At 46.0% G+C, this 24,249-nt stretch overlaps 1 protein-coding gene across 1 annotated transcript in view; it reads right to left on the minus strand.

The window, feature by feature from the left end:
• Positions 1–24,249, minus strand: part of WDFY2 (WD repeat and FYVE domain containing 2) — a 104,391-nt gene that overhangs the window by 61,892 nt on the left and 18,250 nt on the right. Inside the window, exon 2 of the mRNA XM_090258960.1 lies at positions 1,371–1,438. Coding sequence (XP_090115086.1) covers positions 1,371–1,438 — 68 coding nt within the window. The remainder of the gene's footprint in view (positions 1–1,370; positions 1,439–24,249) is intronic.

Raw genomic sequence — 24,249 nt, forward strand, 5'->3', positions numbered from 1 at the left:
GCTTGTGGATGGTAGACCTTCCCCATCTCCTCAGTGTGAGATGTTGTGACAAATTTGATGGAAAAACAAGACCATAGATCAATCTGGTTCATGCCATTTAAAACTGAGCGAAAAAAAAAATCCATCCGCGATTTCCTTTCCTTTTCCAGGCCTGCATCACCACCACAGCTTAAAAAGGAAGTTCACCTCCGGCCCTGCCTGCCACACAACGGTGCCCGTGGGAGGCAGGGCGGGGGAGGGGTGAACGACGTACTCAGAGTCACAGGAAGGGTCTTCTTCGCTAACAACGCACGGCTGGGTACTTGGTTTAGCTCCGCGTTTATCATACAATATTCTAAAGACACATAAAACCTCAAAGACTGTTTGAAAATCACAGAAAGCCATTACATCCTTAATAATTCATATGTTCATAAACAGGCAAGTTGTTGTTTATGTTATTAAAGCATTCTTTTGCCAGAGGCATAAACGTAACCCCATCTACAATTCAGCACCCACTCATTTTGGTTAGGCTCTGGGGCACGTATAACCGAGGGGGGAGATGCTCGCTGCAGCAAGCCAGCGGGCGTGCGGGCCCAAACAGCAGGCCTGAGGGTGTCAGTTTTAATTAAGATTTGAAGGACGGGGGATAAGGAACGTGTTTACTAATGAAACTGATAGTGAATTTAAATAATTATTTTACCCTAAAACAAACATGAAATAGGACGCCCAAACTTCATTAATTTTAACAATAAAACACTAGGCTGAAAAGAAAGTTCCTACTTTGGGGAGCTGGCTCCTCTCTTCCTTCAGGGGAACTTCTGCCAGTGTAAGAATCTAAGAATAAGTCATATCTTTTCCTTAAAGTATATTTGAAAGAGTCGCTATTTATCAGTGCAAGGACATATTTTTCCCATAAGATCTTGGGGAAGTGAGGCTGACTTATATTTAGAGTGTTTTAATCCAAAGCAAATCCTTTTGAGACTAAATGTTCAATGTTGGGTGTCCTGAATTTGAATAAATAATATAATAACAATGGAAGAACAATTTACTTCACCAATGTAATCATCGGGCAAATTTTTAAATTGTCTAAGGAAGTACTTTACAAAAAATTAAAAAGTTAGAAAACAGAGGGAGGTGCTCTAATCACGGAGCGATTGCTGTAGCCCTCCATCCATTCACCTCAGTCAGACACTGGTCAACTTCAGAACCAACTTCCTACTTTACACACTGAGAGCTTCGACCATCTAAAATGATTTACGATGGTACTTTCCATTCTAATGATAATCCCAGTCCTCAGGCACCCCTACTCAAAACACAGAGAATGCAGCCTCAGAAGGAAGGGGAGCAGAGGCCAAGGCCTGGCTTTCTAACCCAGAAATTCAGATACTTACAAGGCATCATATGGTATATGCTTGGCCAGTACTGCCCGCTGTCTCTCTTTAACCACACGCGAATTGTCCTGCAACAGAAGGAAATGTGTTTTAAATCAAGTGTTTTTAGTCACAGGAAAATTTTGATAGATAGAAACCAAACTTCTTAATTATACACACATATACATGCTTATATGTAACATATCTTAGCTATATATAATATGTATCTTAACTATATATGTAAAAAATACACATACATGCATGTATACATGTGCCTTCTAAAGAGCCTAAATTTAAGGCTTGTATACATTAAGAACTACATGAGACTCTTTAAACATGATCCTCAGATATATCTATACGCACACACGTAATAGTGATAGTGTTTGAAAATTATTCATCTTTTTGTTTTTGTTTTGCCTGTGTATGTGATTTTCGTCCCCTGGTCTGCTGGAAGCACTCATCTGCCTAGGGAGCTGTTATGTCTCGCTACTGAAAAAAAGCAGAGGAAAAATGAAGCAACATGCCACGCTTCACACACAGAGACGCATTACATAGCAAACCCACAGTCTTACAGGCCAAGCCAGGCCGCTGTCTAGAGAGAAGTTTTCCTAGCGTGGTCAGGCCGGCCACCCTAAGCTCTGAGGATCACATTTCCCCAGCTACGGGGTCAACCTTGGTGCCCGCCATGCGACAGCGCAATCCTGTAGCAAAGGCTGTGAGGGACGCCCAGGCCAGCAGGCCAGAACAGAGCTCAGAGGGGGAGCAGAGGAAAGGCGAGGTCCTCAGGGAGCGGGCCATTGGGCTCTGACCAGTCCTCAAGACCCCGCCCCAAGTTACACCAGCCATGATGTCATCGGCACAAGCCAGTCAGGTGAACACCACAAGGCGGTCACGGGACCCGCTCCACAGACCAGGGGAAGCCGCAGAGAGCCAACCCAGGGAAACGCACAGCGCCCCACTGCTGGGAGGTCATGCAGGTCACACCCTCACCTCACCCCAAGATAAAAAGCAGACAAAGACAGAGCTTCTCGTCTCCTTGAATAGACCACTTAGGTCATCACCCCAGACCACGTTTTAGATAGTATCGGGTTGTCTTCCCACCTGACCCGTATGTAATGCTTAAGAAGTATCCGTTAGAAGACTAATTACAGACAAAATAAATGCCATCTTCTCTGCATAACCACAAGATACAGTGACCATATAGTGACACTGTGCATACAAATAAGGAATATGAATAGAGAGATAAAAATAATCGAAGGGAATCAAATAGAAATTCTGAAGCTGCAAAGTACAGTGGATGAAATGAAAAATTCACTAGAGAGATTCAACAGCAGATCTGAGAAGACATAAAAATCACAAACTTCAAGAGAGGGCAACTGAAAGAACTAGTTTCAGGAGAAAAAAGAATACGGAAAAATGAAAAGAACCCCAGGAACCTGTGGGACACCATTAAGTATACCAACATATATAATATGAGAAGCAGAAGAGAAAGGGACAGGAAAATATTTGAAGAAAAATGGCTAAAAACTTTCCAAATTTGAAGATATGAATCTACACAGACAAGGAGCTCAATGAACTCCAGGAAGGAGGAACTCAAAGGGATCCACCAGACACACATAACGATCCGAATGCTGGAAGCCAAGAGGCGGTCAGGAAAGCAGCAAGATTTTTCATCAGAAGGCTCGGGGCCAGAGGCTGTGAGGTGATAATGTGCTAAGAGAAAAAACAGTCAACCAAGAATTCTATATCTGGCCGAAAACGATTCCTCTGGAGTCAAGAAGAAATTAAGACATTTCCAAATAAAAAAAGCTAATGAAGTTTGCTGCTAGTAGATCTCCCCTATAAGAAATGACAAGAAGAACTGTTCAGGCTGGAACAAGGACAACAGACATTACTTAAAGCCATACAAGGAAATGAAGATCATTGGTAAAGGCAAATACACAGGTAAATAGAAAAGCTAATATTGTGCGTTATTGGTCATTTCTCTTTTTGTTCCCTACATGAATTAAAAGACATGCATAAAAGAAGAATGCCACGTTAATGGGCACTCACTGTGTAATCTGTGACGATAAAAACCAAAGGGAAGGGGGAAAGAGCTGACGAGGAGCCGAGTTTATGTATGTTATTTAAATGGAGTTGGTATGAATTCAAAGTAGATTACTATAAATTTAGGATGTTAAAAAACCCCTTGGTAACCACTAAAAAAATATACAAGAGAAAAGGAAGGAATCAAAAGGGCATACAACAAAAAACTTCAATCAAACATAAAAGAAGGATATAGTGGGGAAACCGAGGAACAAAAAGATGTGACAGGTGTGTATGCAGAGAAAAGGGGACCCTCGTGCACTGTTGGTGGGAATGCAGACTGGTGCAGCCACTGTGGACAGCAGTGTGGAGATACCTCAAAAAATTAAAAAAGGAACTGCCTTTGACCCAGCGATCCCACTTCTGGTAATTTATCCAAAGAAACCCCAAACACTAATTGGAAAGAATATATGCACGTCTATGTTCACAGCAACCCTAAGTTCATATTTTTTACTACAGTCAAGGTTTGGAAGCAGCCTCGGTGCCCATCAGTGGATGAGTGGATAAAACAAGCTGTGGTTCATTTACACAATGAATACCACTCAGCTGTAAAACAGAAGGAAATCTTACCTTTTGCAACAGCATAGAAATAAGCCTGCTAAGTGAAATAAGCCAGTCGGAGAAATACAGCAACCACATGATTTCACGTGTATGTGGAATCTCATGAACAACAACAACAAAAAACTAACAAACTAAATAGAAACAAACAGACTCACAGATACAGAGCACAGACTGACAGCTATCAGAGGGGAGGGAGGCTGGGGGACTGGGTGAAAAAGATGAAGGGGTTAAGCGAAGGAAATAACCTCACAGACACAGATGACAATATGGTGATTACCGACAATATGGTGATTACCGGGGGCGGGGTGGGGGAGGGGTGTGGTAGGTAGGAGAAGGTAAGAGGGCGGAAGAAATGATGATGCAAGAAGACTTGACTTGGGGTGGTGAACACACAATACAATATACTGATGATGTATTAATTATAGATTGTACACCTGAAACCTATATAATTTTATTAGCCAATGTCACCCCAATAAGTGCAACAAAAATTAAAGAAAATAATCCAATATTTAATAAACAATAATACAAGAAAAAGGGGAGGGACACCAAAGACAACCCCCAGTGAATGACAACACCAGTGAAGGGAAGTAGAACAGAAAGCTCCTGAAGACCTCAGTGTGGGCCACCAAGGAGGCAGAAGAAACATCCTGATGTCTCAAGCATAGCATATGTCCTAATTTTTTGTCCAGAAAATAAGGTTATTATAAACATACCTAAGAACTGAACTACATTCACACAGTAAGAACATACCCACAGTTAAAAAAAAAAAAAGACTTATCTATATAGGTCACTCTTCTGAGAGAAGAAATTGAGGTGGGGACAACTGGTATACCACAGGTTGCTAAGCTACTGAATAAATCAGATGGGGCATCTACCCATGTTGAAATCCAGGCTTTCAAAAATGTGCCTTAGAATGATGCAACCTTCATTAGTTACCATAGCAATGAGCTTCATTTCCCAGGGGACCATTGTTATTTTTGCCACCACTGAAGTAACGGGGAGGTGGGGGGTTTGGGGGGAGTGTGCTGCTGCATTATAAATCCTATTGTGTTTTGAAGACCCCGAATTTTCAGGGAATACTTTCCTAATAGATGACATATTTCAAACTCACTGCAAGCAAAAGACGGTCTCCAGAGATCTGCAAACTGGTAGGAAAACTTCGAGCAATGGGATGTCAGTCGATGTCTTTTGGTGGTTTTTACAGTGACTTGTTTAAAGGGGAAAAGATGCCTCTGATGCAGAGAACGTTGCAGAAATTCTTGGAAGACATACTTGAAAGACTAAAGATGTTTTTAAAAAACCGATTTCTCTATGATAATTTGTAATAAGAGCAAACTGCCGAATTCTCATTATAGGCATTCCCATCACATGTAGTAAATAAACTAAACCTAATCTACAAAACACTGCATCTCTGCATTGAGAGTTTCTCCACAGAGAGCGGGAAGCTGCTGGGCAGCAGGGATTAAGACCCTGGGGCTCAAGCGGGGCGCTGTCCGGCTCCTGTCCCGCACTGCCAAGCACCTCGGCTCCCAGCATGGGATACCCCACTTCACCGGACCTGAGCAACTTGGCAGAATCACCGCCCCCTGGACTCCTTCCTCACAGCGGCAGCAACCCAGCCGTAGGAGGCTGGGGAAGAGGTGTGGCTGTTTCATATTTCAACACCTTGAGCTTTTAATGGCATTCCTGCTTGAAAAATAATAGCCACCATTCTGGTCACGGGCCACGCGGCCAGGTGTGCTAATTATAGCCCTCTCCCCTTGGCCCGCAGTCAGCACAGCCCTTTCTCTCAACTCCAAGGCTGTGAAAGCCTTCCTCGCTCAGAATTTAGAAAATCTCAACCAAGAGGCAATATCTTCGTTGTTTTTACAAAACCCGCAAAATGAAGTCTCAAAATGAAGTGAAATGGACCCATATGTCAGGTGAGAAATTATAAACACGCACAAAATACATGGAATTGCTGTCTCTGTCAGTGAGGAGTTAAGAGTCTTGAGAAAAAGAAGCCCCCACAAGTTTATTAATAATAAACCTGAGAAGTTTCATTACCAACAAACGCTATTCTGTGTTGGCAAACAGTTTCCTCACACTCGAGACTTGTTTTTGTGTATTTTGTTTTCTCGGTGATTTAATTACTAGAGGCTGTTTAAACACAGCTTCCTGCCCTTGCATAGTTGTGGGTTTTAGAGTTCCCAGTTTCCCAATTTCTTACCAGCGTTGTGTGCCTCTCTACCCTCTCATATTAGCATAACGCCCCTACAAGCCCTGGGACTCCTCAGGCAAGATAAGCTCTAGGATCACACTGTTTCTTGCACATGTCAGGACGGTCATGTTAGCTGTCCATGCTACCAGCTAGCAAGTCCATCTCCCCATGAGACGATGAATTCCTTGAGGACTTGTAACCTTTTCCTCTTGAATATTTCTATTTTTGATTTAATACGTACAATATTTTTATTTTGAATACATATGATACTTAGCATAGAGGAGGTGCTTGAACAGGTCATGTAAATACATAAAATAACAAAAGAACAGAAAATAAAAGAGAAAAATGAACATATTCCTGGTATGGTGGTAAAGAACAACCCACAGGGAAGCAAGCAGCAGGAAGGCACCAAAAGGTCAGAGGCTGGAGGAGTTACCAATTATTGCCATCAGCAATGCCATCTGATCGCCAGCCAGAGTCCCTCCCAGACTCAACTGTCGGCCTGGGCAATTCCACCACATGAGAGTGCTCATCAGTATCACTCACCGGGAGGAACGTGGGGGGACTCATTAGAGGGACACTACGGCCTGGGTCTAGTCCTTGGCTCCGGACGCAGTGGCCAGGCACGGTCTGGGTCATCCTACTAATCACTGCATCCCCGCAGCCCGCTGGGGTGGTGGGCACGAGAGACACGCTCAGCAGGGACGTCAGGGAACAGTGGCCGGAATGAGCAGCGAGTCAGAGAACGCCCCTGGCAGCCACTGTTGGATCTGCAGGCTGAGGACCCAGCCCTTCCTAGGGCAGTCACACGGAGCAACGGGACCCAGAATTTCCCACCTTAAACCGAGGGAGAACAGGGAGTTAACGTTCAGTGGGTGTGGAGTCTGTGTTTGGGAGCCGGGTGGCGGTGAAGGCGGCCTGGCATTGTGAAGGAGCTTAGTGCCACTGCACAGTGCACTTAAAAATGGATAAACCGGTAGATCTGATGTTCACTTTATCACAAAAATGGAAAAAGAAAAAATTTAAAAATTTTTTAAAGGGAAAGGAACAGCAGAACAACTGTCTTGCTAAAACTAATCTTCTCAGAGCGGCCAAGGATGCAGCGATTAGGAGAGCGGGGGCCAGGCGCCCTGAGAACGTGGACCAGGAACTCACCTGCCCGCAGCCACAGGGCAGGGCGAAGGGGGCCCTCCAGCTTTCAAATCCGACTTAGAGTCTGGAGGACTCGGGCTTGACAACCTGTGAGAAAGGGAGCGAGGGAGAGTTGGGAATCGTGTGTAAGTGGGGACGTTACATAATAAAAGGGGGTGTTTTCAAAACAGTGCTCTGGCAGTCGGGAGCACCTTGCAGCGGCCGGCCGGGAGGAAAATGAGAGGCTGCAAGGCCAGCGGAGCGCCTACTCCGGCGATCGCCACGCTGGAGTACAGCAGTGGCCGAGGATGAGGAGGGAGAACCAAATCCCAGCGGGGTCTCCAAGAAGGACTCACAGGCGGGGGAAGCAGCTGAGGCAGCTACGACCTTCCCAGTCTGCAGAGCCATGCTGACAATCAAGAGAGACCACACCAATGCAGCCAGCCCACATGCTAAAAACAAGTAAAGGCCTCACAAAGTCTAATCATTTTCTTTCAAGAGAAATTAGGAAATATCATTGATTTCCAGCCGAGTGACAGAAAAGAGCGCAAGACCGTCTGGAGAAAAACAATCAAGATGTTAGGTAAAACTTAGTAGAATCTGGCTTGCTTTTTGTCCTGTTAAAACGTTGCCAGCTTATTTGAAAGTGAGGCATCTGCAGATCACCAAAACTCTAAGGAACAAGGGCGTTCACAGTTCTTAACTCTGAAGTTTTAATCTGCAGGGCTTCTGCTGGATCCTGGAGACCCTGAGCATCCACCCTACCCACCAACAGGAGGAATCGAGTAAAAGACTGTTTTACTGGGATTCCCAAGGCTACACCCTTTGTGCAAGAGTTTATAAGCAATAAATCCTCCCACGCAGAAATGGGACAGCAAGCAAACTTGCCTGGATAAAAGGGAAACCATTGTAAAATCAAGCTGTTCCCCAGAAGTTGACCCTCATGAAAATCAAGTACAAATTGAATCGACTTGTGTCATCTGAAAAGCCTCCAGTGGAGAATTCAATTATAAGTGGGCCCGGATTTACAACATCCTCAGACAACCAGTTAGAAGCAAAAGCAAACCCAGTCTTCTGGAGGAGCTCAGTTTCAAGGAGATCTTAGAGATGAAGGCAAATCAGTGGCAGATCGGGTCCGAGTTACCCTTTCCTCTCCTGGAGGAACTGATCAGACTATGGTGGTGATAATACTAAGAAAATTATTGTTAATTTACTTCTGCGTGACAATGGCATTATGGAATGCAGAACCAGTTATCATATACAGAAATTTATTGCAGTATTAAGAGGTGAAAGAATGTGTAACCTAAAATTCATGTAAAGTAAATCCCAGCACCCCTTCCAACGAAGAATGGGGTGGACAGAACTTTGAAACAAGACTGGCAAAAGGTGGATCACTGAAGCTGGGGGGACGCATATCTGGGACTAACCATATTTCTCACAGATTTTAAATGCACCTGACCTGCTTTGCCGTACAGTACCAAGGAGGTATAAAACAGGAAAACCAAAAACACATTGAGCCTGCCCTGGCCGGCGTGGTTCGGTTGGTTGGCGCGTCATCCCGTAAACAGAAGAGTCACAGGTTCAATGCCCAGTCAAGAGTATATTCCTGGGCTGTGGGCACATCCAACGGATCGATGTTTCTCTTTCCCGTGGGTGTTTCTCTCCCGCCCGCCCTCCCTCCCTCCCCCTCTCTCTAAAATCAGTAAGTGTGTCCTCGGGTGAGGAGGATAAAGAGACAAAAGGACAGTGAGACGAACACCTTACTCTGCCAGGTCAAATAAGCATGAGAGTAGCTACTGCCCTTTACAATTTTGCTTGATATAAAGCAATGGTTTACGATAAATGGTTGGAAAATCTGATCTTAAAAAAAATAAAGAAAGCACTGTATACAGATATCCTCCCCTCCTATCATCAACCGTTCTCCCTGTGGGTTCTTGAGACACATAATGCGAACTCATGAATGTTAATAAATCCCATAAATCAAAATCACACGCCCAAGAGGCCACGCGGGGTTTCCAGGGTTCCTTTACTTAGGCCTTTGGTTCGGTCACTCCATCAGTGGGCCTGAGTGCAGGCACCCGTGACACATGGGGACTGTGGCGTGGGGACCGTGGATTTACGAGCACCAGGATAGTCTTCCCCATCGTCCGAGATGGTGGCTGCCGGTGGGGGGGGGGGGGGGTTCTCACCCTGAGCGCTTGGGAGGCTAACAAGATAATAGGTTAGAGCAAAAGGCCCCTCCCCACTTCCAGTACCAGGTTGGGGGTGGGGCCAGGGGAAGGCAGGCACATGCACCATAGAAGTCAAAATGGTGGCAGAAGAGCGTGCTGGACCAAAGAGGCCTATCAGTCTAGCCTGGGAAGGAGGGCTTGGTTGGGAGGCGGACCCACCCAAAGTGAAAGAAAGCACTTGGGCTGTCTCACACCCAAGCTGATATAGTCCCAGGGAACCAAAGAAACTCCTTCTTGCCCACCTGGGGACGTGCCGGTGGTGTGTGACCATGACACTGCAGCCCTAGCAGCCACATGGACCCCACAGGAGGGCACCCGAAACAGACAGCATCCCCCTGCAGGCTTCAAAGGACTATATTTGACATTGGACCAGGAACGCTGGACACCGGCTTTTGTTTTGGTCCTGCTGAGGAAAAGAGCTTTGGGACAGGGGTCCACCCTTCTCCCAACTTGTGCAGCCCCTGAATAAAGCCCCTCCCCTATTTCACCTGCGTCTGCGCCACGAGTTTGGATTTTATAGTGGCGGGCAGCCAAAATGCCTTTTTTGTTCAGTTACAATCACACCTTCGTGCCATGCACGTGCCGACCTCAGCTGAAGACCCTTCCTCCCCAACTGCCCTTCATGACCCGCACAACTAGTACTCCTCCTTCCACACGCCCGATAGGGCAGTGCTTTCCTCGTTTTCATGTGTACAGGAATAACCTGGGGATTTGGTTAAAATGCAGACCCTTGTCACAAAGACTGTGTCCTACATTTATTCTAGAAGCTTTATGGTTTTAAGTTTCACATTTCAGTCTGTGATCTACTTTGTGTTCACTTTGGTATGTGTATGAGGCATGTATCAAAGCTCACTTAACACGAGAATTTGTTCCGGCACCATTTGTTGAAAGATAGTTCTTTCTCCACCAAACTGCCTTTGCTCTTTTGTCAAAGTCCACTGACTACACATGCATTGGTCTCTCTCTGGACTCTCTAATCTTTTTCCTTGATCTGTTTGCCGATCGCAATCTCACTCTCTCATATCCTGAAGCTCACTGTCAAAAGACAAAAAGCACTCTGTGCAAATGGGAAAGAATGTGGAATGTTCTGGATTCCCCAATGTTTGCCAGTGTTCTCTTTCTCTTGCTGTGTTGCATGCGTGCCTTTCCTAAGCCTTAGGTAAGTAACTTGGTGAAGTCCTGTGAGTCCTTTCAATTGCTGTGATAACGTTACTTTCTGTGTTGAAAAATAACACAAAGCCAAAGAACTGGCTGTTCTCCAACCTGTCTAGATGGGTCAAGGTCAAGTCCCTCTTTGCGCTCCTCTCTGCTAGAATTGGCACTTCCCAAGTTCTACTGATCACGGCCTACAAGTCTACGTTGATAATAAGTGGCTCACCATGGCCAAGATAACTAAGATAACTGTAAAATGGGGAATTTTTTCGTCTAAAGCACGTTTACAAATCAGTGCATTTGCCAATGTGTGAGTGCAATGCAAGTGTGCACGCGTGAGTGTAAGCTACAGGAGAGAGCTGAAGCTAATTGGCACACTGACCTGAAAATGAACAAAACCCAGCAAATAGCTCCCACTGCCCAACATACAATCATCCAACCCCTGAAACATACAGGAAGACAGAGTTGGCATCCAGCACATGGTAAAAAAAGAGGGTGAAACTTCTAGTGGGTATCCCTTCCACCAAGTGAGGCCAAAATTGAGTACAGGAGTCCCTCTCTACATCGCGGTTCACTTATCGCAGCCTCAGTGTATCGTGGGATTTTTAAAAATATTATACTTAATTATTTATCATGGATTTTTTGCTGTATCGCGGGATTTTGCGGTACTGTATACATATGCTGTTAAAGTGACATAGGTTTAATAGTGTAGAATGTTTAAGAGCATAAGTAGTGTTTATAAAAGTGTGGAAATGGTTAATAAGGGAGTGGGAAAGGTTAATAAGGGACTGGGAACGGTTTATAAGTGTGTGGGAAGGGTTTATAAAGCCTTAAAATATTCATAAATACAAGGTTCCTACTTCGCGGACTTTCACCTGTCCCGGGGGCGTCTAGAACTCTCATTACCTGAAACTGCTGCTCTTCACGGGCCCGCAAGGCAAATGATGATTACTTCATAATTCCTCTCTCAAGTTTTCTTATGCCATTTAAAAGGATTAGGACTTCCTTATGGGTTAGCCATGTGTCTCTCTCCACCTTCTCCAACTCGGAGCTCTGTCAGTGTGGATGAAATCCTTTTTATTCAACCACATTTGATTGCTTTAGTCAGTACATAAGCATTTTAGCACACACACACACAAAGATCTCCTTGCTCTACTACAGTTATTTCTTGGTACGGAATAGATGAGAAAAATCAGCCTTCCCCAGTCTTAAGATGCTAACAGGTACTGTAAATTTACAAAAGCTTAATTGAGCCCAACCTAGGTTCATGATATCGTGAAATTTTTTGATTATTAAAAGGCTGAAGATGTTACTTTTTATTCATTTTGAAAAGCATGTATCAAGTACTTAACACAAACCAGGACGAGTACCAGAAGCACAAAGAGAACCAAAATGGGACCCTGGCCCACACTAAGCGCACAGAGCCCTGTCTCCGGCCACGCCCCCTGCAAAGCGCACCTCCAAGGCTGGCGCGGCTCCACTGTTAGTTCTTGGCATTGTTAGTAGAATTAAAGCTGTGATTCTGCTGGAAAACAAGGGAAAAAGGAGTTCATAAATGGAGGAGGAGAATCTCCAGTTTTAGAAGCTAAACTCAAAAATAAAAGTCTGTGTTACACAGGGCAAGAGATTATAAGATGTAATAATAACTAAGATTTATTGAGCAGTGAAACCAAACCAAGCTCAATTACTTGATGAGAATTATTTGATTTAATCTTTACGTGGGTCCTCTAGATCGGCACTGTCCCTGCGCCCATTTTCAGACGATAAGGCAGAGGCACAGAGAGAGTAAGTGCGTCATTTACTTAACCCCTCAGGCATCTGCATTGAGAAAGAACTCAAGCCCAGGAGGTCTATCTCCAAACCCAATGCTCTTACCAATTATTCCTGCCACTGAAGAAAGACTCAGACGTCATGGCACTGTACCAGACTAAACAGACTGGCCAAGGGAAGAGAACAAAAAGCCCAGAAAGTCAAGCATATCCACTAATTAGCATACTAAAAAGTTATTACGAATAGTGACGGAGAGGTGAATTATACAATAAAGGGTGCTGCCTTAGTTAGTTCACAAAAAGGGCACCCTTACCTCACACAATTTATTAAAATAAGTTTCGGTGGTTTAAAGAATTACATGTGAGTACCTGGAGCCAACATAACACATATGAGCACTCCTTTTCCTCGTCATTTTTTGCTAAAATGACCCAACCTACTCAGAGGGAAAATCCTTCACCACCAGCTGACCACAACAGCTCCATCCACCAACCTGAACACTTGAGGAAAGGGAGCAGGAGATGCTTCAGAAAAGAGCGTAGTGAACGGAGGCCCAATCAGCGGCCTGTCCTCCAAACCTCAACAATGAATCGGCTGCCATTCATTAGGTATTGAGAGCCAGACACCCTACTAAGTGCCTTAAGCTGTTAATAAACTTCAGTATTATCATACGCACGCATAGACCGCTGCTCAGAGGCTTAAACAAGGTGCCCAGTATACACAGCTAATAGCGGCCATGCCAGGACGGGAACACAATGGCTGTCAGCCTCAAACTTCCAACTCTTCACTTCTCCACGACACACGGAGGGCCCAGTCTGCCAGGATCCCTTCTTCAGAGCCCGCAGACAGCTTCTGGACAGGAGCAGAGGCTGGAGGCAAGGCAGTGCTGGACAAAGAGCCATGCTGGGGCTTCTGCCAGGGTGCCAGGCCAGCCAGCTATTCAAGGGGATGGACCCAACTGCAGCCGGCTCAGAGCTGCCAAGGCCACACAAAAGGGAGCCTGTCCCACAGCAGAGGGGGGCTCCACCCTGCAGCTGTCTCCCCCGGCCCAAGGCTCCAGCTCTACCCCACACGAACTGTAAGAATCTAAGCTGTTGATGAGAAATGACCGTAAGTCTAGCTTCTTCCCTGTTTTTGCCTGTGAAGAAAAGAACTGAACAATGACCCACACAATCTGACAAAGCATATTTCAGTTCCCTATACGGAACAAACTAGACCTCGCTCGGCAGATGAGCAAGCAGACTAGTGAGCAAACTAGACAGAATAGACTCGGATATTTTGAGAAAAGTGAAATAATCGGAATAATTAGGGGAACTGCAAGAAACAAGACAAGCTTACACATTTTAAAACTTACATTCTCAGTGAGCTTCAAAAACGACAGTGACTCACTGATACAAACATTAATCCAAGGAAAGGTGAAAAGGGAGCAACAGGAAATAGCATTTGAAGGTAAAAAGTGAAACCCATAGCCCACAACACAGAGGCGGTGAAATCCAGCCTGGCCACTGCAGAGAACTGGCGTTCAGAGAAGTCTCCCGGAACTCACAGGAAACTAATAAAAAACTGGAGCTCACCAGTGAAAAAGATCAAACCGGAACCACAGATCCAGAAGGCCGAGTATGTATATACCAGGAACTTCAGAAAGAGAAGATGAAGCAGAAGGGAGAGAAAATAAGGAAAGGACAGATACTAATAAAGTAAATAATGGGGGGAAAGAACTTAAGAATGAGTTTTTCAAATTGAAATTGTTCACTCAGAGCTTGGCAGAGTGCATCATAAACGATCCACACGACCCAGAATTTCTGAATATCAGGGAGAAAAAAATTCAATATGAATTTGCTGTGAACTTCCGCCAAGATTTTCTTTTTTTAATGTAATATGAATGAGATGGACATCAGCCTTCTCACCGGCCCTACTAACTGCTAGAAGGTCATGGAGGAAGGTTTATAGGACCCTGAAGGGAAAAGACTATGACCTAAGAATCCTAAGTTCAATGACCAATACTGTAATTACCATGATTATAAAGCAAATAAAAAATATCAATAGTCACAGAAGGACAAAAATGTACTCTCCACATGTCCTTTATGGAAAAAATACTTAGGGACATACAGTCAATTGAAAAAAATTAGAATAAACAACTCAAGAAAGTAGATGTAAGAAAGTATAGATACAGATAAATATAAAACAAATAGCAGTGAACTATAAAAGCTAACAAAACTAGAGTGATCTAAATTATGTGTACTAATGGTGTTGAAATCATGATACAAAAATAATCAGCAAAGATGTTTGAAGGAGCAAAATGTTTTTAAAAATTGTATGAACAAATATTTCTAATTATTTCAACAAAATTTAGGTGGCCGAAGGAAGGAAGGAAGGAAAGAATGTGCTGAAGCTCACGTAGTTTAGGGGAAGCCCACAGCTGCTGCTCCGACGGCAAGTTCAAATGTTAAATGTAGCCACAATCAGAACAAAAATTAGACCTATTTAACTCCCAAGGCACAAAGAATTGCTTAAAGGAAAACTTGATAAATAAACCAAGTTAAACAATAAGAAAGCACAATAATTTGAAAACCTAACACAAGATAAGGGTGAGACCAAAAATTGAGGGAATACTATGGATAAAACACCCCTCTTAAAAAAGGAGAAATCACAAATTGGGTGAAAAGAGCTAAATACCACTTCCCTGCTGGGTTATTAAACGAGGTAACATGTGGGTAAGTGCTGGGCATAGAGCAGATGCAAAAACAAAGTGTTTGTAAGGAAAGAAATCACCTTGCAGGCACTGTAGTGAACCAAATACCTTTAAGAAGAAGAAAAGGGAACTTTACCAGATTAAAACACCAAAAAAATTCATTAAAATAATTTAAAAAAATCTTTTGAAGTCTCATGATAAACTGGCAAGAAAATAGAGAAAATCTGAGAGGTCAAAAACTTAATAAGGTACATAATCTTTGACCCAGAAATTCCACTCGTAGAAGTGTATTCTACATTTGCGTGTTATAAAAGAAATCATACATGGGAGGAATTAATAAATTCAAGACCGTTTTCTCAGTTTCGGGTGACTTGGGTTGCAATAACAGAAACCCAGCTGTTGGTCAAGGAACATGTATGAATGACCCATGGACACAGACAACAGGGTGGGGACTGACTGGGGGAGAAGGGGTGGGCGGGGCAGGGGGCAGCAGTGGGGGAAATGGGACAACTGTACTAGAACAACGATGAATTAATGAGAAAAATAAAAAATGTCACATTGACTCAAAGAAATAAAGAAACCCAACTCAAGTGATTTAAAAAAAAAGGGTCTGATTTAAATAAATGGACTAGAACTTCCAGCTGACTCAGCAGCTCAAACACACGTGTGGCTGAGGCTCTGTGTTCCCCCCTCCCCATCACTCTCCACGTGTCAGGGGACGCCAGGTTAGGTGAACACAGGGTGTACAAGCCTGTACCTACAAAATGGTCTTTACTGAAACCAGAGAAAGAGAAGAGAGTTCAAGGAAATCTGTTAATAGTGGTTGCTCCAAGCTGGTGTGATCACGGGTGGTTTCTTACCTTCTGTTTCACATGTTTTTTGTACTTTCCCTGTTTTTTATAAAAATGTAAGAAATATGTCTCTCTCTCAATTAACTAAAAGGGAAGTGCTGGAGAAGAAAGAAGCCCAATTATCCGTTGGCCATGATGACACGGGTCCTTTTTCCTTGTTTTCCAGTTAGAATTCTTTCGAATTGATCAGCTGCAGGTCGCACGTCTGAGTTTTCAATTCTCCACCACATGCAGCACAGTAAGTTTAGTACACAAAGCTCCGGATGTCAATGATTATCGCCTGTGTAGGGTAGAACCCTTTATAGTACTTAACAGTTCCTTTTCATTAGTATTGACTACAGTCCTTAAAGGTAACTGTAGGAAAGGAAAAATAGAGCAATTTGCAGCGAGGAACTTGAAGCTTTCATCATTCAAGAGCCTTTCCCAAAAATCACGTTAACTGGGAAACTTAGGTACAATTTAACCCAATAACCTTCTCTTTTCATATATTTCATTACGATAATATTAAAATAAACACATGGTTATACATTATATCGGTTTCCAAGGGGCTCAAGTTATTTTAGGTATTTAATTAATACCAGTAACTGCCTGTGATTCGAAGTCTACGACAGACAAAACTGAGCGTGTAGAGACTACAGTTGGCCAGGAGAGACCTACACCACCCATGTGGCTGGTGTGCGTCCATGGCTCCCTCAGCAGCTGAGGGGCTCCCCATGTGTAGGTGTCACTTACCTACCGATTTCAGAGGCATCTTCCAAGACTGTCTTCTCAAGAGCTTAAAACTAACAATTTGGAATTCAGAATTTCAATGTTAAACTGATGGGCCACCTGAGAAATACTGTATTTTTTGCACTATAAGACGCACCTGACCATAAGACGCAGCTAAGTTTAGAGGAGGAAAACAAGAAAAAAAATATTCTGAACCAAATGGTGTGCTAAAGTATTTAATAAAATATAACAGAATAATATTTCAGCCATGTAAAGTGAACAGCAGTCAACAGCGGTATTAAGAACCATCATGACTGTCATTAACAAATGAGGAGAGACTTTAAGGTTCAAGTGCTCTTCTAGTTTTCTGGGAACCCCAAGAACTCATCATCGCTAGTGTCAGAATTCATGAAGCTCAGTGGCTCACAATCACTGATATCACTTTTTCACTATCTTCACACTGACCAGACGCCCTGAGATTCAGGGGTTTCGCGTGGGCCCATCACTTCCTCTTCTAACAGCTGTTGCCACTGCTGACAGCTCAGGTAACACACATCACGGTCTGTGACGCAACATTTACTCCATAAGACGCACAGACATCCCGCCCCCCACCCCCACTTCTGGGAAGAAAAGCGCGTCTTATGGAGCAAAATATATAGCAATCTAATCAAACTCCTCATTTCATGTGCAAGGAAACTGTCAAAGCATAGTTTAAAACCGTCAAAATGGGTCAGTTACAAACACACACGTTCCACTGAGCACAGAAAGATGTCTTCGGAAGAGGTTCCAACCATGCAAGAATTCACCCTGCTGCTTGATCTTTACGTATCCCCTCTGCTTACAACGCTGGCCAGTCAGTTTCTAAGACTCTTCCAGACATCACAAACACTCGGGCACGAAGGTCCCACCCCGCTCGGCGGGACATGCGGAGGAAAGCAGCAGATCTGGTGCTAGGCCATCCTGCCTCCCCTTCTCTGCCCACAAGAAATGAAGGTTAATCTCTGCCTTTTTGGGTACTTTGCTGTTGTCTTCAGTGATGTGACATGAGGTATCGAAGAGAAGAATTTATAAACACCAAACTGCAGACAAAAAATTCACTGAAATAAAAATCTGTGTCAGGCTTGTTTCATTTTGTTTTAGGTCCTGCCACAGTAAGCACGGAAGTTGTGAAATGCGGTATGCTCCAGTATACACAACTAAACAAACTATAAACACCTATGGTGTTAATCATCAGTCAAAACAAATGGTTTGAGCCAGTGGTGGAGAAAGAGGAAGGAGTGATTTAATGAGCCTGGCATGGCAGGCGACGTCCCCACGACTCCGCGTGGCCTAGTAGGACCCTTACAGCACCTCTAGCGAGCGGACAGGAACCAACCCTGTTGTATGAGAAGGAAACTGAGGCTTGAAGGCAGTCAACTGGTTCAAAGCTCACCAAAGATAGGCAGGGAAGCTGGAACCTGAGCCAGACCAGCCTCACTCCAAACGCTGTCTTCCCTCTACGGGGCAGATGCTGCCGCCAGTAGGTATGGGAACAAAAACAGCTCTAGGGCTCGCTATTGGCAAACCCATGTTCTGAAGACACACCCGGGCCTCGTGCCCTCACTTATGCAGAAGTTCGAGACGTCACGTGCAATTCTGACATACTCATTCCCCTTCACCATCTGTCCTCCCTCAGGTCCTCACCGTGAGGCCCTGGGGTGGCGGCCGGGGCCGTGAGCCACCCCTCTATCACTGAAGAGCTCACTGAAAGTTCTTAGCCCAAGTTCACAGACATGTGAACAATGTAGGAGAACAGCAGAACCACCCAACAGTGCTAAGCGCCACACGCTCGTCAGGTGAAAATCCCCTCCCTCTGAGCAGCTTCCTTTGGGGAGTCCTGGCTGAGCCTCATCCTGCCCTGTCAGCACGTGGCCCTCGGCCAGGGCTGGCTGCGCCCTGAGCTGGCTTGTCTTGGCTGAATCCCACGTGGCTCTAGTTGGCCTCAGTAATATTTTTGCTTAGTTCTCAAGTCCAGAGGCCCTTATTCTATCAATGACGGCCATGTTGTACTGAACTGCCGAGTCCCTCCAAATTGGGGGATATGTTCATTGGTCCATCAAGGGTAGGCACCAGATTTTAGCAGCAGTTGCCGTGGGGCAGGGCGGGGCAGTTTTGCTCTGTGTATTATAAACGCCTGTTTGTTTTTAAAAGAATTATTATTTTTAATGTGTAAGGACACACATTTTCTCTTTTATTACATAATTGGGGCTAAAGGACGGTTACATTCTTCCCAGCATTAAAGTGAGGTTAAACTCAAGAAACAAGACCTTTGCACCCCAAACTTTTACACAAATAAATGCTATACACGTGTGCTTAATGGAGGAAACCATCATATCCCTACTAGAAATGGATGTGGCGGAAGTGCTGCTTAATCAGAATGCACTCGACCAGTCACCGCTCAGTTTGAATCATGAAGTTACAGGTTCCCATGAGAGGTACCCTTCCGCCTCTCACTACCTCTGCCACCATCATCCGGGCCAAAGCCGCCATTCCCTCTCCTACTGCCACAGCCTGCCACTGGGTCCTCCAGCCCCTGTCCTCTCTCACCTCACCCTGCACCCACCTGACATCACACAGCAGTCAGGAGATACGAGGAACACGAGTTAAATCTCATCACTCCTCTGCTCGGCACCCTGCGGCGGCTCCCGTTTTACCAGAAGAAAAGGCACCATCCTGCAACACCCTCCCGGCCTGTTCTCCGGGCCACACTGCCCCCCCGCTGAACACCAGGGATGCTCCTGCCATAGGACCGTCGCACCAGCTGTTCCCTCTGCCATGAAAACCTGTTCCCAGAGCGTCTGGCTAACCCCCTCACCCGTCCCATCTGGATTAAAACACCACCTTCTCGGTGAGGACTAACCACGCTGGCCGTTCCTTTTTAAAGAGTGGAAACCTCCCCTGCCCCCATCCCAAGTCCTTTCCCTTGCTGTTCTTTTTCCACAGTGCTTATCACCTTCCAGCATGAGACTTATTTACCTTTTATTATTGTTCATCTCTCCCCACAGGGGCAAGGATCCTTGCTTTGTTTACCAATGTTATCCCTGCCCAGAATAGTGTCTGATACAGAGTCAAGAACTCAACAAACATTTGTTGGACACATGCTAAATTAAAGCCAAAGGAGTAGAGGGCACGCAGCCTAACGCAGGCACGTAGAGATCCCGCGCCACACGGGCTCTGGCACTGCCAGTGAGGAACAGAAGCAGAAACGCACATCGGGAGGCGGGACCGTGCAGGTGGGGGCCCGCACGGCCGCTCTGAGGACCAGAACCGTAAATACTCGGGCCAGGCCTGAGAGGGTGTCTTGGAGGAAATCTGACCTCCTGCTTTTGGCAAATTCATTCCACCCGAATCAGGCAGTCGCGTGCCCACAGCCATCCCAGGTAAAGCATGCCCGGTGTGGCGCGCTAAGGAAATAAATCCATTTCACTGCATGTTGGTTTCTCCCCACCTGGTCTTGTCTCTCATCTATCATCCTTTATCACATTATCTCAAAACAGTTCAGCCACTTCCAAGTCAGTGCTGGAGAGGAACCCTGGGTGACAGTGGGAATATACAGTCATTTAATTGTGTCTCCTGCCTTGGCCCCTTTATTTTAAAAGCTGGGGGAGGGGGCGCAAAGAAATTACTTCCATAAATTAAAGAAGGCCCCATCCCTCTGAGAAGAGCTGCCTGCAGGAACTGCCTGTTGTGAAAGGATGGAAACCACCGCAGCACCAGGAGGCCAGGAATCAGAGAACACCCAGACTTTCAGAGGGAGGGAGTGGCTGGCAATGAGGCCGCTCCCAAATGTTCGCGAGCTGTGAGTTCTGCCATGTGGTGAGCTGGGGAGACCAGTCGTTCCACTGAGGAGGGTACGACGAGGTCTGAAAGACTAACCCACAAACATCTGTTGGGAGGCTACTGTTTATAAAGGACCCCAGAAATCTGGAGAGCCACAATGAAGGAAACCCACAGGTGACTCCTGAGAGACAGGGGAGAGCTTTGAAAAATCCTGAGCTCCAGGTAGGATTTCAGGCGCTCGGAGTAACTCACCGAGACCTCCTAACGACCCCTATGAAACGGGCGCTCTAATCGCCCCTATCGGAGAGACATGGAAAGGGAGGCCAAGTGTCCTGTCCCCCCCCCGCCCCCCCCCCCCGCTCCGTCTCTGTCTCCAGGCTCCCTTTCTTCTTTCCAGTACAGCCTGCCCATCCATGCGGCGTGCCCAGGAGTGCGCTGATGGACGTCTGTTGTCCTGGACGGACTAAGCATGAACAGCAATTACCTTCAGCGTTTTGTTTTTATTGTAGGAGAAACACGTAACATAAAACTTATGGCCTTGTCCTGCCATTTGAAATTGTTCCTTTACCTTTAAAATTGTCCCAGTTTGGATTATAGTCAAACCTTGGTTCTCGAACATCTTGGTTCTCAACCAAGCTGTTCACGAAAAAAATGTCTCGGCTGCGTAACAAAACTTCGGGTCTCGATTCTCTACCCGACAGCCCCTTCCTGCTGATATCTGTGTGACCAGTCACGCGTCTCTCAGGGGACAAACAAAAGAGATCTGGTTTTTTAATAAATCGCTTCTCGAACAGTTTTCCAGAACAAATTAAGTTCAAGAACCAAGGCTCCACTGCATACACAATCAGACTTCTCTGCCATAACTTCTCTGCTATAACTGTCTACTTACCAGCTTCCTCGACCCCACTGTGAGCTCCTGGAGGTCGGAAGTGTGTGGCCCGTGTTTCTAGGCTCACAGCCCCAGCACGGTAACGGCTATACTGTCAGCAAATGTTTAACAAATGAACAGATGAATGAATGCTATGCCCCAGTTCCTGCTGGGTAACTGTCCTCTTGCAGAGGGAGTCTGCCCTCCCTCAGGTTCAGAAGTTGATGCTTATCTGAGACCAACGAGAGAGAGCCAGTGGTCCAGAGAAGGACAGTCCCCTCCCCACCAGAGCGCCGCCACAGGGACAGTGGCTGCACAGCCATGCATGTGGGCTCCTAACCATTTGCACGGATTCACAAGGCTGAGATAAAGGCAGCAATAGAACAAGGACACTGCCTGCAGGAAGGACTCAGGCCCAGAGAGGAATGGGAAGCGCTCCACTCACACATTTCTTTAGACTCAGATATGACCTCAGGGAGGGAAAGGTGACAAAGCCCCACATGTCAAGCTGTGCTCTCCTGAAGTGAATCACAGCAGAGATGCACTTGGGGTCAGTCTTGCACCTCTGGGAAAAGGGAAACAATAATGACACCCAATGTCAGTGCAATTTATAAACCTAAAAGGCAGCGTTTAATATGAAGCTAAACACCCGTCTTCCCCCCCCATCCCCCTCCTCCACCTCTTTCATACATATACACCCCCGACTTTCCGCACTGTGGGCGAGAAGAGGGGCTCTCTGGGAAGTAACCTTTCAGGGTGCTCTGACCATAAATTCCTGCCTGCGCAGGTCAGGAGAGGCACGCCCCAGGCCCGTCACTGCTTCAGCGAAAGGCTTGAAGCCAGACCTGTCTATTGTTCTCGTGCATCTAAGGAACACACCTTTGAAAAACCAGAAGTCATACCCCTCAAAGGGGTATGAACCCTCGAGAGAGTATAAGACCTCGTTAACGATCCTGTAATCCAGCCATTTCCAACCTTTTTCGCCTCGTGGCACACATACACTAATCACTAAACTTCTGCGGAACACCGAACAATATTTTTTTGCTGATCTGACCAAAAAAAAAAAAAAAAAAAACAGATGTAATTTTGATTCATTCGTAGATGGCTATTGTCAATTTTTTGTCTGACAAGCTAAGGAAAAAGAGATCAGTTCCCAGAAATCCCACTGCGTTACTAACTGGAAGGAACAGTTTCATCACCATCATGCCAAGAGTTAAGTTCCCTTTTTTTTTAACCCTCTACTGGAGTTTTTGAGCCCCCAGTCCCACGTGGCCGCTCCAGAACCAACCCGTCTTCTCTGTACTTTTCCTACTGGTAGCTGCCCCCTGTGTCTGAGGGGACGGACCCAAAGGACCGATCTGGGCGACCAGCACGTGTGTGCTTTAATACTTGACTCGGAGTGGAGGCAGCAGCCACCTGGTGATGGGCAACTCTTTTCAGGTTAAGAGGTCCACAGCATCTTCAATTCACAACAGTCAGAACTGCTTTACGGTCTGATATTTCCCAAAGTCCATTTAATTCCTACAGGTTTAATAAAAGAAGTGTTGTCCGCTATTAATGTATTTGCACTGAACATGACCTGCCAGCGATCTCAAAAAGGTATTCGGCAGCCTAGGCAGGAAGAGGGGGAGGCCCACCCAGCAGAGCGTGGGAGAGGGGGGCCAGAGTACGCAGAGGTAGAGGGTGAGGTCAGCGGGTCCCCACCTCCCCTCTTCCCAGGTATGCTCACAGGAGGGCAGGAACGCCCAGGACGGGGGAGCTTCTGCCATGCTTTCCCCTAGCGTTCTGGGGGAACCCCGGGTCAGCCCTAGCAAAGACAGCTCTGCTACAGGGAACCCGGGCTGGAAACGGCTGGAGCCTGTCCTTTACCCCTGTGACCCTGACTTTTGTTTGGTTTCCACGAAACCCAGAAAATCCTGCCGGGGTGGGGGTTGGCGTGGGAAGAAAGCGAGCAGATGCAGGTGGGGTGGGGCGGGCTGAGGACTGCAGGAGTGCCTGCTAGAAGGCGAAGGACGCCACTGCAAGGACCCCAGGGGACCAGGCTGCTAGGCCCTGAGCTGCACCAAGGACGTGGCAGAGACCCAGAGGGTAGGCATGCCTGAAAGAGCCAAAGTAAAGTGGGGCCCGCCGGCGCTGCCGGACACGACTGACCAGAACCAGCAGGTTGTCAGCAGCAGCTCCAGGCAGGGAGGTCACTCCTCCGCGATCTCCAGTCCAGGACCCAGGCCAGAGCAGCTGCTCAGGGCAAGCCACGAAGGAAGGATCTGATCTGGAGGTCACCACACAGGCCCCCCCCCCTTCTCTAACCCCACCCCATTTCACCCAAATACCATCTTACCAAGGAATGCAGAGGGCAAGGAAATACGAGAATCACAACACTTGGCATGTTCAAAATTTAATGAGCTTTACCTAAAAGGTATTTACACTGTTGCATCAGCCTGGTTTTACTTACTGTAGCCGCTCCCCCCCACCTCCGCTCCATTTCCATACTGGGAAGGGGCTTGCAAGACAGATCAGCCCAGATTAGAAAAGCAGGAGACCTGCCCTGGCTGGTGTGGCTCAGTGGATTGAGTGCCGGCCTGCGAACCAGAGGATCACCAGTTCGATTCCCGGTCAGGGCACAGGCCTGGGTTGCAGGCCAGGTCCCCAGTGGGGGGCGTGCGAGAGGCAACCACACATTGATGTTTCTCTCCCTCCCTTCCCCTGTCTCTAAAAATGAATAAATAAAATCTTTAAAAAGAAAAAGAAGCAGGAGTCCTTCTCTCTGCCTATGTGTTCTGTAAGGAAGCACTGTTTCTTCTTGCCTTCATTTTTATGGCCCACAATATTGGGCAG

This window comes from Furipterus horrens, unplaced genomic scaffold (genome assembly GCF_987537825.1).
Source record: "Furipterus horrens unplaced genomic scaffold, mFurHor1.1.pri manual_scaffold_12, whole genome shotgun sequence".
Lineage (NCBI taxonomy): Eukaryota > Metazoa > Chordata > Mammalia > Chiroptera > Furipteridae > Furipterus > Furipterus horrens.